At 36.2% G+C, this 18,238-nt stretch overlaps 1 protein-coding gene across 3 annotated transcripts in view; it reads right to left on the reverse strand.

The window, feature by feature from the left end:
- Nucleotides 1-1,220: 1,220 nt before the first annotated feature.
- Nucleotides 1,221-18,238, reverse strand: part of STX7 (syntaxin 7) — a 45,911-nt gene continuing 28,893 nt past the window's right edge. For 2 of the 3 annotated variants that reach the window (XM_004609035.2, XM_055135387.1), the window contains exons 3-10: nt 17,817-17,886; nt 16,279-16,372; nt 15,441-15,578; nt 13,872-13,924; nt 13,320-13,416; nt 12,109-12,181; nt 7,816-7,898; nt 4,824-5,379 (exon numbers count right to left, since the gene is read on the reverse strand). In XM_004609035.2, coding sequence (XP_004609092.1) covers nt 5,284-5,379; nt 7,816-7,898; nt 12,109-12,181; nt 13,320-13,416; nt 13,872-13,924; nt 15,441-15,578; nt 16,279-16,372; nt 17,817-17,886 — 704 coding nt within the window. In that variant the 3' untranslated portion in view covers nt 4,824-5,283. Of the gene's footprint in view, nt 2,562-4,823; nt 5,380-7,815; nt 7,899-12,108; nt 12,182-13,319; nt 13,417-13,871; nt 13,925-15,440; nt 15,579-16,278; nt 16,373-17,816; nt 17,887-18,238 lie in introns of those variants that run through there. The other variant, XM_055135388.1, reaches the window with a different exon arrangement.

The raw sequence follows: 18,238 nt of genomic DNA on the forward strand, positions 1-18,238 counted from the left end.
GAGAATAGAATAATATTTCATATTCTCCCAGTCATAAAACTGACACAAAACAAGCACCAAATTGAATCAGTAAATATTTATTGCGCAGTTGCGGTGACAGGAAGGGAACTACGAGGCCAAGGCCCCCGAGTCTTAGAATACACAGATTTAATTCTGGCTGGAAAATTTGACTTGCTTCTCATTTAGAGGCGGTACTTTAAAATTGCTTCCATCAAATAATCCCTAATGGGAGGCTGTGCTTTGAACCCTGGATTATCAATTTCTCTGTAGTGCTGGATTATCCTGTGGCTATACATACATACATCCTGCTTCTGTAGTGCCTTCTTCATTTGGGAGAAGTCAGAAATTAGGTGTACTAGTATTTCCTTCAAGTTTTCATCCAATGTCAAAGTTTTCATTCAATGAAGGGCATTTCCATGAGATTTGGAAGTTAGAGGAAAGCAACAGTCCTTCTTTGTTCATTTTCGCAGTATGGGACAGAGACCACACAGAGGTTCTGAGGCAATTTCGAAAGTCGGTCACCTGCTTGAGTGCTATCAGCAGCTGAGACAGCTGACGGTGGTTACTTGAGACTCACTGGAGTTATATCTGTGGATGGAGGCAACGGGAACCCCTCTTCATATTACCAAAGTCACAGGCTTCTGAGTACCACTCAGCAGAAGTGCTGAGGAGCAGCTTTTTTGATTGGCATAGCCAAGGCTGGTGGAAGCTTCTAAGTCTCCTCTTTGAAACCCTTTAGGCTTACAACGCCACCAAGTGGCTCTTTTCCTAATCAATCTCTGATGAAAATGTTAGCTTATCCTTAAGAGAATACACGTTTTCCTAATGTTTTCTTAGATTGGTTGCTTCATGCAGAAATGAAAAAAGATGACCACAAATATTTACAAATAGGTGATTTCTTTATCAATCCCTGGTTACAGTGTTTTGAAAATACAAATTGCTGAATATATGGTGGAACTGTTAACTTTCATTGGTGTTGGAAGTAGAGAATGGTTCTTAATACAGATGTTAAACGTTCTGTCAAGAAAATGGTACAGTCTAATACTTTCAAGCCTTGGGGCAAATTTGGCTAACTGTGTTTCCTTGCTGAGAGATCAAGAATCTCAAATCTAACAGTAAGGAGAGCTCCAAATGAACCAGAATTCTAGCAAGGCAGCCCAGAACGTGGAGGGATGCCAGGACTCCGATTGAAAGCCTTCCAGAGAAGCCCTGTCCCAGAGAAGCCCTGGCTGTCAACGTCTGCCTGCCATTCTTCATCATGCCATAACTCCAACACTGCCCAATCCCAGTGAGCGTCCCAACAGATGAGGCTGTTAGTGGAGGCAGCAGACACAATGGGGAAGCTATGTAAAATCCCACCAAGCTGAGATGACTCGCCCAGCACCATTCCACTCTACAATCTCTCAGCTAAGGACTTAAAGACCATGGCGCGGATATTTAATTTTTTGAAACAAAAAGAAGCAATGGTACATGAACAAGAAAGCATGACAGCATATATGAGAAAGCTACAATCTGAAGAGTACGGTAGATGAAATAAAAAACTCGATGGAAGGCCTCAATCGCGAGTGGTAAGAACTGAGGAAAAATTAATGAACTCTATGATGAGATGTGGGAAAGCTCTCTAAACCAATAAATGGAAAAAAGACTAGAAAGAAATGAACAGCACACCAGAGAAAGAGGGATGAGACCAAGAGGAATAAGAATCATCAAATTTTACAGTGAAGAAGTTAAAAATTGACAGTTCAGTTTTCACTTTTTAACTGAAACATACAAATTTGCAGCTTTCCCCCAAGATCAGAAAGGGTGCCTGATAATGCTCTTTATTCACTACAATGAAAACGCTTTTTGTAGCTCGAGTGAATGTGCAGTGGGGTAGGGTGCTTGCCTTGTATGTGGCCAACTTGGGTGTGACTCCCATTATCCCGCTTTGGTCCCCTGAGCCAATCAGGAGTGATTTCTGAGCACAGAGTCAGGAATAACCCCTGAGCACTGGTGGGTGTGGCTCCCAAACTAACAACCAAATAAAAAAATGCCATATAACTCATAACTTACACAAGCAACTTGTTTCATCCAGTTTTGAATTTTTATTTTTATTGTAGTAACCTAGTCATTTGTACAAGAAATTCAATTTTGTCTTTCAATAAAATAAATGCTAAGTTGTCTTTGTGCATTACTCTTTGCCATTAAGATGCACATCATTTTTTTTTATAGGCTTCATCTTTTATTATGACATTCTCTTTATTACAGGAAGAAACAAATTATTACAACTAGAAATCTGTTTTCCTGGTTAAACTACAGATAATTGTGTAGGAAAAGAAGTCTTTCAAGTTATTGTTTTGTTCATTACAAAGTTGTCTATAAATTTAGGTATTCAAAACCCATTCAAAAGCTTGTGTGTGTAAAATTTGACATTTCTCTCTGGAGCACTGACGGCTTCTCTCGGGTGCAATACTCTCAGTCTGCTTCTGGGCATACAGAATGCTCTGTGGGTCTGACTCTGGTAGCTGTACTCTTCATCTGTGCCAATAACCATCTATTTATTTAAGCTCTTCCTATGGCCACTGAAAAACAAGTTGGATCATTCTTTAACCACTTACCATGGTTTATAATCAAAGCATTTTCTTATTTAATGACCAAGCCAATGGTCGATTACTTCATGCTACACTGTCATTTAACCTAAGAGGGTGGTTTATCATAATTCAAGCAAGTCTTGGAGCACACTTACATGAACAATACTACATCACTTTCTAAGCTATACTTTCTACTTGAGACGAAATCTAACTCAAGCAGATCTGAGTATTCGGACAGTCAAGAAACAATTCCAATTTTATTTTACAGTATAAATCCATGTTTCAAAATGATCTTAAACTAACCTAAAAGGAAACTTTTAAGAATTGAAACATTCTAGTTATTTCACGTGTTTAATTTTATTTTCTAATCAACTACTTTTGGTGCTCCAAATATTATGTTTATACTTTTCCTTGAAACTAATGTTTCCTTAAAAGAATGCAAGGCACTAAAGTTCCTGCTTTTAATCAGTTATTTGTATCCCCCATTTAAATGATATATATGACTGTAGCACTGTGGTCTGGCTGTTCATCGATTTGCTCCAGCGGGCACCAGTAACGTCTTCATCATGAGACTTTGTTACTGTCATCAAGCATTAATTGAAAGTGCTAAAATCATGTCCCCCAAATTAAGGGCTTTTGTTGTTAGTGGAAAAGCACTGTGAAAATAGAAGTAAACAAGTTTATCTGTTTGAGGATAATTATTTTATCAAATATAACCATGGAAAATATTGAATAGAATGTGTAAGTCCTTGAGACTTTTGTAGCCACATGATCCTTACTTACAAAATCAAACAGTATACTCAAAAGGAGGGAAGGTATTCCAGCAGGCATAATGGACATGCACTGACCTCAGATCAGGTAGTATCTGCATGAGCTCACCTTCCTGCAACCATCCATCCTGTTTATTACTAAAGCAGTCTGATTCTGGTTCAAGGTTTATAAGGCCATAATTGTTTTTCTAGTCTTGTGTTGTGGAAAAATGAAATTTGCTGCCATGCAAAGCAGCTTCTACCTATTAGTAACAAAAGGTCTCAAGACAGTCAAAATAAAAAAAAAATGAGAAAAACAGATAGATGTAAAATTGCTGCTACGTGATTGCTAACTCCTAGCCGAGATGTCAGGTAGCACAAGGGCAAAAGTGTGAGGTAAGTGTCAGCCATCTGTCCAAAGGAGGCTGAATTCTCATGGAACAGAGCTATCCAGAACTTGTAAGATCATCTTTAATTTTTTATTTTTTTGCTTTTTGGGTCACACCTGGCGATGCTCAGGGGTTACTCCTGACTCTGCACTCAGGAGCTACTCCTGGTGGTGCTCGGGGGGACCATATGGGATGCTGGGAATCGAACCCGGGTTGGCCGAGTGCAAAGCAAACACCCTACCCGTTGTGCTATCATTCCAGCCCCAAATTATCTTTATTTTGATTGTGAACAATTTTCTCAGTGACTGAAAACTTTTTATTCTCCACTGAAATCTCATAATTTGCCATGTAAAACACTGCCTTCACTATCAAACTGCTATATAAGAATAATATAAAATACATCTCAATCTTAAATTAATCCTCTTAACAGTATTCAGATTAGTGCATTAAAGGATTGATTTAAAAAGTCAAATGAATTAATTGGCAAACATCCAGTTCATTTTTCTGATGAAGGACTGTACAAAATAGTATGAAAGGTAAATACCACATTTTAAGTATTAGACGCTTAAAAACAAAATTGTGAGAAAAATACTTTCGAAAGCAAATTTGACCAAGGATGTGTGTGTGTGTGTGTGTCTGTGTGTGTGTAACCATTTTTCTGAAGGATGTAAAGAAAGATGATGACTTGCCCAGGAATTGCCCCATAGTAGCTGTGCAAACACACAGTGAATTAACAAGTGGGATTTTTGAATTGCCCTATAATAGCTGTACAAATACACAGAAAATTAACAAGTTGGATTTTTATGACTCTAAAACAATAGGAATTGATTAGTCATACTCTTGCCAAATAACTTTTCAACTTTTATAGTTACTACACATTCCCTAGTAAATATCAGGCATAACTAGTCTACTTAAAGACAATCTATCCTTAATATTTTACTAGGCAGTCTACACCAAATGCTTAATACGTACACATCAGGAATATGAAATATACTAGAAAAGAATTCACTGTTTTCATTCAGTGTAAGCAAGGGTCTTAAGAGAAAAAAGAACTTGAAGGGATAAATAGAATACTCCGGTTGGAGGGAGCTAGAAAAAAAACACACATACACATAAACAGAATAATTTCCTTTAAGTTATTAAGGATATTTCCTCTGCTGGCTCAAATCAAATTAGAAATTTTTAATTGAAGTAACACAAATTTGGATATATGTAACATTGTGATTAGATAAGAGCTCAGTGACATACCTTTAAATGGACTCATTCCCAAAACTACGTCAATAGTTTAAATAAATTATAAATGAAAGGCATATACAATGTGGCAAAAAATCTGGTAGATACAAGATAGCAAAGAACAGAAACCATGCCAGCAGTGATATTTAGGAAGACTTTTAGTACTAGAAAATAGATTTAATCCAAAGGAACTTCCCTATCCCACCCCCAAATAAAAGTAACAAAACCTGAAAACCATTCTTTATACAATAGCTTTAAAATAATAATTAAAAAAAAAACGATTACAGGAATCTTCCTACTTAATTTAGACAATGTAGTGCAATAGTGTATTCCTTCATAATTTTAGCTTCTCAATGAACTCCATATGATGAGACCAACGATTATGACTCCAATGACAAGGATAGAAATGATGATGCACAGGGTTTTCCTGGATTTGCGCTGTAGATGCAAAAACAAAAACATGTTTACAGATGTAATGGAGCATCTCTATAGCAACTTAAAAAAACTTGGTTTATTTGTACAGTAAAATTAATAGATGTTTATTGCCCTCAAACTTCTGGCTCTACTTATTACTTCTCAAAAATCTCTTCAATGCATATGGTGCTATTCTTTCAGAAAATATTCTTATTGAACTATATAACCTGGGGTATAATAAACTTTTGATAGTAATTATTTGGGTGGTTGGTTGGACTTAAATTACTGACATGAATAACTGTAAACCATGGTGCTTTAATAAAAAAAATAAAACAAAGGTCAGTTTAAGTCACATATATTGCATTTTATTAAAAGATTGCTTTTCAAAGTAACTTTTCTACAAATATCGGTAAGTATAAATGCTCATCAATTTTTCCTAAATATTTGTCTTTAAAAATTCTTCAATATTAATAAAAAGTGCACTTAAAATCTCAACAAACAAAAGATGAAAATCATAATCATCATTTAATATATAAAGGTTAAAACTTCTGTTCTATCTTCATCCCTGGCCCAGCGCAGATTTCTTTATTTCTTAAATGGCTTGAGTATATCACAGCAACATGCAGGAATCCTCTTTCTTACAAAGTGAAAAAAATACATATTGTAAATTAACTATGTCAACCAAAAGTATTGTAAGATTTACAAAATTATATGCTTCTGTGAAATTACCTTGAAAAACACATATTATAGCATTTTATAGCATTTTACATACTAATCTAATTTTTCAATGTAGTACTTCTTATATAGTAAACAAAAGTTCTCTGAAGTTTCATACTGACATATCAATATTTTCCCAGGCCCCATCTGGTGACCACAAACACAAGTATTAATGTGTGTATAAATAATCATGGTTCCACTACAGGATATGTGCTGCATAAGTCATCCTCCATAATGTGCGGTGGTGGAATTATGGTATTACACTGTAGCACTGTAGTGCTATCATCCCATTGGTCATCGTTATGCTCCAGTGGGCACCAGTAACTTCTCCATTGTGAGACTTGTTGTTACTGTTTTTGGCATATCCAATACATCATGGGTAGCTTGCCAGGCTCTGCTGTGCAGGCGTAATACTCTCCATAGCTTGCCAGGCTCTCCAAGAGGGACAGAGGAATTGAACCCAGGTCGGCCACATGCAAGGCAAATGCACTATCCGAAAAGTGCATTATTTGTTTTTTGTTTTGGGGCCACACCCAGCTATGACCAGTTCTCATTCCTAGAAGTACTTAGGGGACCATATGGGGTGCGGGAGATTGAACCTGGTTTGGACACATGTAAGGCAAGTGTCCTAGCCACTGTACCATCTGTCCGGCCCTAACATCCTCCTTTATGCTCACAGTACATTCAACTGATGAGACGATATTTTGCAAGGGCATAGGTTCAAGTTGAACTATTCAAAGCAGTTCTCTTCCTAGCATGTAAGTTTCAGGGCTGGAAAGCTAAGCACGGGAGTAGCTCCAGGTCAGGAGGAAGAGCTTGGGAAACATATTCCTCTGCCTCAGAGTGCCTCAGGGCTTCCCTCTCCACAAGGAAGAGAAAAGTAAAATCTGGGGATCTAATACTCCCCAAATCCAAAGGCAAAATGAAATGACACTTTACATATTGTAATAATAGCTTTATATTAATAATTTCATAGTAATTTTACACAATACTTGTTAAATTATATCAATAATTGATGGTTCTAAAGAGTACAGTACTTATCTATAGTATTTTACACCTGAACACACACATGGGCTCCATATTGACCTGACTCACGCAATTCATTTCTAATGAAGGGTTTCATGAACAGTGACAGAATACGAATGGCCAAGGATAGTGCAAATAACCTAATTTCTGCAGGACTTAAAGAGATCTCCTTACAACAAGGATATAGGCCTTTTTGGTCCAGAGTATCATGGTTGTCAAAAAAAAAAGGTTACAGAGAACAGTAAGAAACAGGGGCAAACTACCATCGAGATCTCTGGGTGGGGATGTCGGAGGGATACCAGAGACCGCCAGCAGATGGAGAAATCTGGGGTGGTGTACTGCTCAGTTCAGGACTCCTCACACCTACCTCTCTATTTCTGTGGGCCATAATAATGGTTCGGCTCTGAGGACATAGAGCCTAAGCCCAGTTTTAAATAGACATTTTTTTTTTCTTTTTGGGCCACACCCGGCGATGCACAGGGGTTACTCCTGATTCTACACTCAGGAATTACTCCTGGCGGAGCTCAGGGGACCATATGGGATGCTGGGATTCGAACCCGGGTCGGCCGCGTGCAAGGCAAACACCCTACCCGCTGTGCTATCGCTCCAGCCCCTTAAATAGACATATTTATGATCAGTCTTACATACAGACATGCATCAACTGTATCGACAGTCGGAAGTCTAAGTTGTGACGCGTTTCATTCAGGCTGCCGTTACCTGGTAGTCTGCCGCCCTGGACAGCTGCTGGTTTGCTTGCTGCACATGCACCTCTGCATTCTCAACGTTAGCTTCTATGCTATCTTTAAAATAAAACAGAAGCACACAAAACCGTTAAACATGTACTGAGGTTCTGGCAATAAAGTTGTAAAAAATCACTAGACCTCCATGGAAGGTAAGATTAAGCATGTTCACGATTCAAACGGTTAATGTAATGTAAGTGGGAAAAATCAAAATTTCTTTAAGTGGGCTAATATTCTTTCCCATCCTATTTCTCAGGTGATCCAAACAAGACTTACAGGTTTAAAGAAAATAAACTTGATCCTCAGCATTACAAAACAATTCCTGGCCTATCTGGTAATGAGAGTAAAACAGCAATCTGTTTTGTATCTCTAATGACCAGGTCAGTACCAAGCATCTGATAGCTGTTGTCAGGGAAAATATTGAAAACCACTGTTTACTACATCAATTTACTTCTATGCTGAAAATAGGCCTTTTCTGCAGGCCCATGTTGCCTTCTCCAGTGGTGATGGATTTCCTTCCCACACTATTATGCTCAGTGATGAGCCAATTGTCATTTGCATCATAAAAGAGTCTTCCTTCTACCTACAAACTCTGTGTTGAAGGTCATGTTAGTCATCAATCTCACCCAACCTTCACTTGTAGCATATCAAAGATGTCATGTTCATTTTATTCTCCTTCCTTGACTATGTTAGCCCCTAATTCACTGCTCCTTTTTTTCAAATGCTTCTCCTACTTCAAAATCTGGTGATTTGAATACCCAACTACTGGCCTAAAACCCTAATTTGATGATCCTATCAGTTTCTCACTGTCCCTCTCACAGTTCATGACCTTGACTGCCTCCTTATCTCCTTATCGAGCATAGTATAAGCAGCAATCATTTACCATCATTTCTTGCATTCATCCTCTGTCTGCTTGCCCCTTGCTACTTACACTTACGTGAGGAAACTGTAAATGTACTCCTGCAACTGAACACAGAGGCGAAAAACAATCTAGGCTGAGTATTTCACTTTCGGTTTATGACCACCAGCAAGTTCATCTTATTTTACTTAGTCTTGAAAAACATAACAGATAGTCTCCTTTCCTTTCAAATTTAGTCTATAACCTTGATTTCTAGATCACTGACACAACAAGAACAACCAAAAGATATTTCCACCTTCTCCCTTAGCCTTTCACCAATCATGCCCAGTACTATCTCTGCTCTGACTTCCCTCCAACTGTAAGGAGGAAATGCCTCTGGTCCAAGCAAGAGCAAATGTCTCCAGTTATGCATTCTATCCTACCTCTTGTCACTTACTCAAGGACCACAGCCCGGCAACTTTCCTCTCTCTCATATGCCATCAGTATTCTCTCCCTGCCCCCAATCTTTCTCATCATTTCTATAGTGACTATTATTATTGTTAGTGTGGGTTTCATTTTTTTTTACTTGGGAGTCACATCTGACAGTGCTCAGGGATCACTCACTCTTGGTAGGATTGGGGGACCATATTAGGCACCAAGAATTGAAGACATGTCGACCAGGTGCAAGGCCTGCTATATCTCTCCAACATCTGTTGTGGCAATGGAAAAAAACCACTCCCAAATTTTCTCTCTTACTCCATCTCCACCGGCAACTCTGCCCTCGTTCTTTGTTTCACTTTCCCATTTGACTCCTTGAGAGGGCTCTGCATTTGCTATCTCCAGCTGTTTTCCTCCCTTTCCCTCTTACGCCTGTATTATCATGCTTTCACCTACACCGTGTCACTAAGGCAGCTCTCATAGATGTTACTTGTGGCCTAGCCATTGTTAAGCATGGCAGTCAACTATGAATAACTCTGTAAATCACAGTGCTTTAATAAAATAAAATTTAGAAAAATAAATACATAATATATGTAATTTAAAAAGTAAAATTAGAAAAAAACTTTTGTAAATATATTTTTGGTAAATATTCTACAAAAACTGTAAATACCTTAACCTTTGTGGTTCATATAATTTATCACATTCAATTATGCCTGTTTCACAAAAGCGACTGTAGATGACATTTAATGAATAGATGAGGTTGACAACTCTGCTTTAAATATTTATAGGATCCTGAGTTAAGTCATCAATCCCTTTTTCTTCTCCACTCTTGCATTTCCTAGGTAATTTTACCTTACTGCATGGTTTTATTATCACCCGTGTGCATTTGACTACCAGATTTACATCCAGTATATACCAGTCCAGATACTTCCCCTAAATTCTACATTCTCTTTACTAATGTCTATCACTTTCAACTGGGTATCAACTGGCACCTCATACTTATCCAGAAAATGTTGATTTATCTCTGTCTAAACCTGCTCCATTTACAGAGATCCTTATCTCAGAAAACTAGAGAAAACACCAGCATATTCATAAGTTGGTCTAAATCACATAGCCATCCTTGAACAAACTTGCTCATTCATACTCACGTCCAGTATGAATTTTTGGCTCTTATATTAAATTTTTTTGGCTCTTTTATTAAAAAATTATCCAGAATTTTACCATTTCTCACCACTTCACTGCTCTCTTTCTGATCGAAGGCAACATAACTGCCTTCCTTCGATAATCCTTTTCAGTATCTCCTTGTTTTTGGTATCGGCCCTTTACAATCTGTCCTCAATCTGGCAGCCACAATGAACCTCTTAAACCCCAAGGGAAATAATGATACACCCTATTCCAAGCATCCTGTGGTTTCACATTAAGTGTAATAAAAGTCCTTTCACTGGCATAGGTTCAATCATGATGCCAACATGACTTCTAACATCCACCTCCCCTTCGTCCTGCTTACTTCATTCACCAGGCATGCTTCTCCCTTAGCACTCTGGCTCATCTCTGCCTGACTGCTCTTTAACTTGCTCCCTTACTTCTGTGAAGTCTTCACCAAAACGAGCCCTCTCAGTAATAAATGCTTTACCTACCTTCACAGAAGGAGCAAGATATCCCCACTGCCAGCAGTCCCACTTTTCCCACTTAGGTCTGATTTTCCTCATAGCACTTTATCACAATTTACTTTGTTTTCTTCATAAAGAATTTTCTAAGTGCAGTCAATCAGAAGTATAGGGATAGATAGGAATGATCTCCCCCATGTGTGGGATTTGAAGATGCCTAGCAAGGTGAACTAATCCACTTAACTGATGAGGGAGGGGGTGGGGAGGTTAAAGGGAGGGGTACTGGAGTCCGTAGGGGAGGGTGGGAGGTACACTGGGGAGAGGTGTGGCGTTGCAATTATGTGATTATGTGCACTGGAAGCCACCACTAACATTAGTGAAAACTGGAGAATGTCAATCAATACAAAAAGTTGAAAGCAAAAATGGAAAAATAAAGAATTCCCTCTTCCCCAAATAGATTAGAAGATTCAATAAGGAAAAGTCTTTAGTATGTTGTTTAGTTTTAACTGTATCCCCAGTTTCTACATTTGTGCCTGGATATAGCTAAATAGCTGACACTCAAAAAAAAAAAAAAAAGATTTTTTTTGAAAAATAAATCAATAGGTTTTAAAAACATTTCTTTTACCCTATTATCTACTGGGACTACAAAAGGGAAATATGAATGAACAAATAATAGTTACATTAAACTTTAGTATGCACTTTAGCATAAAGAAACCAAACTTTAAAAATATACTATATTAAACGCATCATTAGAAAAATCACAGACACTTTTGATTTTCAGTTCTTAGCTGAAGAACTACTTATATTTAAAGGTAATTTTAAATATTAAGATTTTATGAAGAATCTTTGGAAGAATTTGTAGTATCTGAATTTTGCAGCATATAAAAAGAAACTTGAATGATCATGCAAATGGCTACTTACCCTAATTTAAAGACAAGATAACACATGAAAAAGTTCCTGGCATGATGAAAATTAAGTTGGAATAGTACTGACACCAAAGGTCAGGACATTATAAGCTAGAATGATATTATACGGTGCCTCATGGTCTCAGTAGCAGAGGGCCTAATTATAATTGGGACTTTTGAAGTAGAAGACGACAGTCATTTCAGCCATTAGTAGCCAAAGTGAGATCTGTTTCAGACAGTGCCAAGGATGATATTTTATCTACTGCGGAGATTGTGCTTTTATGATTCTATGTGCAGCCAAATTAAAAACAGAGAGAAGAGAGGAGAGAGAGAGAGAGAGAGAGAGAGAGAGAGAGAGAGAGAGAGAGAGAGAGAGAGAGAGAGGGAGAGAGAGAGAGGGAGAGAGAGAGAAGCAATTACTCTAACTTGAGAAGTTACCAAAGGTACTAGTGCACTTATGATATCTAATCAGAAGGGCTTACCTATCACATCTCCTTGCTCATGAATCATCATCCCCAAATCTTTAAATATTTCATTAATATCCATAATATCAGCCTAAGAGGAAAAAAACCCATATAGTTATAATCAGAAACCCAGTCCCCATTTCACAAAAGGGGAAAAGAAATTTAATTATTGCTCATACACAGGTGAGCATGCCTGTAGACTTAATATTTAAGTTTTGGAAATACTAGAAAAATCTGTTATAAGCAATCCTGAGTATGTAGACCCAATCTAACAGTGACAAGTTTCCTGAAATAGGTTTGTGAGGTTAAAAATATCAGGCAAAGCATGGAAATAAAGATCTATATAAGGAGGTCAACTTTTAATGAGTTCATCATACAATCTGATCGTTTTGCTATCACAAGCCATATTTCCACACAAGGGTATAAAATTGTCTTTCTTCTTGTATGTGTCTAATAAAAAGTTACAGTCCAAAAGAATGACATATTAGGTATAACTTTAAAGTTTCACACAAATCCATCAAACATTCAATGGTAGCTGATAATTATTTTACATGGCTAAAGGTTAAAGTTTAAGTAGTTCACTACACCGGCAATGGACAATTTACATAGTTATGCTGTACTTTAGTTCCCTTTGTGTAAAATTGCTATATAGTAGCATAGTTAACCACTTCTTATCACTTATATAAGAATTTAAATGAGGCATCTAGTATGAAGAATTTATCACAAAGTGTAGTGAACATGAAAACCCAATAAATAGTATGTATAGTTAGCTATCATTAGCCCATCTGCTGGGGAATAGGCAAGTTAAAAAAACTATGGCTTAATAAATCCTCTTTGATGTGATAAACATACTGAAGAAAATAATACTGTTAAGGTCTTTAAGGATTTTTCTTATTTATGGGGGTATTCTATGAATTGCATACCACTGAAGCAATTTTAAGGTACTCTTTAGACCTATGGTCTCAGATGACAACAAAATCTAAATAAAAAGGATGGAGAAGAAAGCAGCAATATATTCTTTCATCATAGCATTAATTTTACGGCATACGAAAAGAAAAATCCTAAAAATCCAATATATAGGAGACATGCTACTAAAAAGAACATCTTTTTCTTTTATTTTTATTCATTTATTATTCTTTCTTGATTCCTCCCCCTTCATTGTCTAAACATCTTAAGGACAAATTCACTAAGTACAAAGCCATAGTCCAACTCTAAGAAATAAAGCTTACTTCAAGCTGTCTAATAGAAGACTCTCTCTCATGAATAAGACGGAGGTCATCTTCTGTAATTTCTTCATCTTGCACCTGCACTTGAGATTGAGTTTGGCTAACAACAAAAAAAAAATGTAGGGGGAAAAATATGGTATTAATACAATGAAACCATTGCCTCACTGGAAAATGACTGAATGCAATTTTTCCTCAGAGAATCACTTACTTAAATCCCAAGAAATAAAAGAAACAGTAATCAAATTTTATTCACATTTCATATCAATGAAATTATTCTGTATAATTATTATTTGAAGTTACATGAGCAATGAGGCATTAAATTCTCAGTTGACTTAAATCTCATATGAATGAAAAATCTCTATCAACCAAATTATAATGAAGCATTTGTTTATTTGAAATATATGGGAATATGTATCTTATACTTCATAATATTTTTCCAATAACTTAAAAATCACCATAATACCCTATACAGAAAGCTTTTTGATTCATGAACTATAATGCATAAGGTATATTTTGAAAAATAATTTTATGATTAGTACTCTTTAGATTTCTTACCTTTCCCAGGATACAAGATTCCGCTCTTTTGAACTGTCATCAGGAAAGCCACCCTAAATAAATTAGTAACAGAGTGAACTAAGATGGGGCAAGAAAAATACATGCAATGTGTATTTTGTCTTGTAATAATTTTTAACTGGTTTATGTGTATGCATGTGGACAAAGGCAGACTTGTATGTTCAAATCTTTGGGCTAACTGCTTTAAGTAATAAAATGATACCCTTAATTGTCAAGGAATAGTTAGTAATGTCATTTGATTACACTGTAGCACTGTCGTCTAGCTGTTCATTGATTTGCTCCAGCAGGTACCAGTAACATCTCTATTGTAAGACTTGTTACTGTTTTTGGCATATCTAAGGCATGGGTAGCTTGCCAGGCTCTGGTTACAATGTAACAAAATTTTTAAATCTCTACAATAAGATCCAGGAAATATATGATTCCTAAGGGAATTTGAAACTGGAGTCACTAAAAAGTCCATTAAAAAATATTTTTGCTTATGTTTTCGGTATATACTCATTTTTAATATTTGTAAGACATATTTATTCTCTTAATTTCCATCATCTTCATATAGTTTAGGAGTAAAGTGCCCTTTCTTTAAACCACCTTCAAATACAAAATGACAATCTTTAACTCAAATAAATGTGGGACTACTTAGACAGGGTATGACTCTAATCCTTTCGGTCTACATGTTTTTGTATTGTTTGTAACATTACACTATTTTGATCCATGAAGAGCAAACAATAATTCATACCTACCGTCCTCCATATAAAAATGAGGGCGGGAGATGGCTCCCAGGGCGGAGACTTGCTTTGCATGAGGGTGACCTGGGTTTGGCTCCCCCCAAGGAGAGCCTGACCTCCGGAGCACTAACAGGAGTCTTCTGTTACCATGCTGGGAAGTTGCACCTGAGGCCTCAGAATGCGGCCTCAAGTCAAAACAAAAAGACATTGAACTGTGGGACCTAGATGATGGCTCAACTGCCTAACACACTTGCCTAGTGCAAGGACAAACTCCAGTACTGAAAATACGGGACCACCTGCACACATGAAGGTGATCCTGACTACACAGGCGGGGAAAAGATAGTCTGAGAGGTAACTCAGTGACGTAGGGAAGTCCCCAGAGTCATTGCTGAGACTATAGATTCAGATGCAATCCTGAGTGCACCCTGCTCGGACCCGCAGCGAGGGAAGGTAAAGGAAACGAGCAGAAACATTTGGAAATATATATCAAAGTAAGTTTAAAAGGAAATGAGCAATCTTTATGATTTACAAAAATGCCAATGACATTTTTCATGGAGCCCTAATGATCTTTTAAGATTGTGTTTATTCCACAGCACCCAAAAGGAGGTGGGGTGGGGTGGGGGGGATGGGGTGGGAGGGTGGGAGGGATACTGGGAACCCTGGTGGAAGGGACTGGGCACTGGTGGAGGGATGTAAACAAAATGCAATCATGGAAACTCATAAGTTTGTAACTGTAACTCATGGTGATTCACTAATAAATATATATATGTGTACATATATATATTTAAAAAATTGTGTTTATTTTCATAATGCTTTTAAAAATACTTACAGATACTCTAGAGCTGGCTCTTACTCGAGCAACAAAATCTTTCTCTTTCTCAGCAGCTTGTCGCTGGACCTTTTGAAAGTTTGTCAGTGATGTTGTGAATTCAGCCACTAAACGATCCTTCTGTATTTTCCTTTGACGCTAAAAAAAAAAAAAAAGTGAATGAAAACCTACTAGAATCAAGCTGTGAAGTGCAATGGAATTTGCAAAAGTGGTTTCACCTCTAGCTGGTTCCTAATTTAATTCTTAAATTTTCATGTACTTCTCTTTAATTATATATAGGGCCTTGGTGAGTAATTCTCAGTAACATTTTGATAATATGCTCAAATACAGTGTGCATTTACCTTAAGGCCAAAGGCCCACATTGCTGGATTTTCTCAGGTCAAATTTTCATCCTAAAAACTGAACTCCGATTTTGAAGTATTTCTTTGTTTTCCAAAAATTTTTTAAAAGGAAATAACATCAGATACTCTTTTCTAAGTAATAACTTTCACTAAATAAAGAGATACATGTGCATTCTTAAGAAAGCCACATCTTGAGTAGTGACTGTACATACTACATTGAGTCAATCCTGTAAGGCCAGGAAACAATTACTCAAGGAGCATTTTGTGAGCACTTACTTAATTATGGGCCAGAGCAAACTGCATGGAAATAATTTTTACCTTATTAAACCACAGGATACTACCTGGGTAATTAAATGCAGTTTTGCGTTTTATGAACTAATCTCAAATAGAATTTTTCCCACTAATTTCCTCTCCAGCATAGGATTTCAAAGACACTACGATGCATTTGATTCCTTTCATACTCAATACAATCAACAATGTACATTAAAGCGCGGTACCTGTTCACTGGGGGTGGTGGGCAGAGATCCAAACTCTTTAATGTACTTATCTGTTTCTTTGGCAAGCTGGTTAGTATATTGCTGCTTCTGTTGCCTGAGTTGAGAAAAGACACATTATAGTCCCCAAACTAATATGTCTTTAAGTTAAAGCTCTGACACTTGAATCAACTCTTATGAACAATTTATTTTAAAAACCATCTTTTTAATAGTCTTATCTATAAAAATCAACAGGCTTTGTGAAAATTAAGGTTTTAGACTCTATCCTTTGATAAACATTAAGCAAATATACACAGAAAAATCTTTATTCAAAGTACAGTAACTGATCCCTATGAAATAAAAATTGCAATGATTTAGAAAGAAGATGACTTAAACTAGTTTCAAAACATGGATGTTTCATATCTGAAAGTTTTAAGAGCTCTTTGATTTTCATAACCCAGTTGGGAAATAAGTTAACTAAAGAGGAGCTGTCGTAAATTGCAGTTGTCAGGTCTGAGGTTACATTAGGTCTGTCCTACTCTCTACTTACACATTTTTATCTTATATATTTTTAAAGAAAAGTAGAGGAAAGGTAATGAGTTACAGTTCACTTTTACTGTCAAGTCTGCTGGTGAATAGTAAAATATCTCCAAAGGAAACAAACAAAAAAAATAACAAATTATACTGGTATCTATAACTATCTCCTTAGTTAGCTTAGAAAGTAAAAAAGTAACACACCTAATTAAAGAATGTGACACTAAAAAAAATAAGCCTGGATTGTGCTGCACTACAAACTATAAGATTAGTATCTCTCACATATATTAGCACTCATTTTAAACATGTATTGGTCACATTTAAGACCCATTAAAATAATGTATATTACTTAAGATTTATGTCACAGAACTTAATTCAGATTCTGATTTGAAATTATATTGGACAGATCATTAGATTTCCAAGCAAAAACAGAACTAGTTCTTTTGATGTACAATTTATCTCACTCCAATTTTGTAAGCTTAGATGACAAAATGTATAAAAATACTTTGTAAAGTCTGTTACGCCACAAAATATTACTGTTTTTTAATTAACATTACTTAAAATGTATTATTTAATAATTTCATTATAACTTTTTCTTCAGAATACAGTTTAATGCTTTTAGAAAACTAAGGATGGATGCATGGCATTTGAGATATTAGATATATACTGGATATAAACCATATAGAACTTGGATGTTGTAGAGATTTTTAGCAATGATAAGCAAGCCACAAAGAAAGTACTACTTTTCAAAAATCATTAAAAATACAATCCTATTTAGAAAACATAAGAAATGCAACTAAAAAAAAATACTACCTTGAAAAGTAAGCCCATTTTTCAAATAAACAAAATAAAGCCGTCTACCTTGACTGACAGAAATTATCTACATGAAACTGTGATTCTAATAAAGGAGGGAAAAAAAGACTACCATTGTTTCTCGAGTAAATAAAATTCTATACATTATCAAAGAAACATAATAATAGCCTGCACTCCCTCTCTTTTCCTCCCTTCCTTTTAAAAGAAATACTTACAGCTGTTGCCTTAATTCAGGTGAGTCTTGAGGTGTTCCAAGTTGATTCAAAGCCCTCTGTATTTCCACAGCTATAATAACAAGTAAATGAATGTTACACATGTTAAGGTCAAAAAAAACCCCTAGCATTTATAAAAAGAGGTTAAAAGAACTTGAAGAAAAAGAAAAAGATTATTTAAATCTAGTGTCAATGAATTCATTTTCAAAAGGAAATTACATGGGAAGTAAAATGAGTAAAACTGCATAAATGCAGTTCATGAGTAAAACCTGCAGCTATGATTAAAAAATACCTTCTTTCCTATCACATCATAACAATTAATACAATGGTAAGTCGGTTTTCATTCAACTCTGCTGGCATAAAAATTGTAAGAATGATCGTTAAAAATAATTTGATGAAACATGAAGTAACTAGGTTATAATTTA

This window comes from Sorex araneus, chromosome 4 (genome assembly GCF_027595985.1).
Source record: "Sorex araneus isolate mSorAra2 chromosome 4, mSorAra2.pri, whole genome shotgun sequence".
In the NCBI taxonomy this organism is placed as follows: Eukaryota; Metazoa; Chordata; class Mammalia; order Eulipotyphla; family Soricidae; genus Sorex; species Sorex araneus.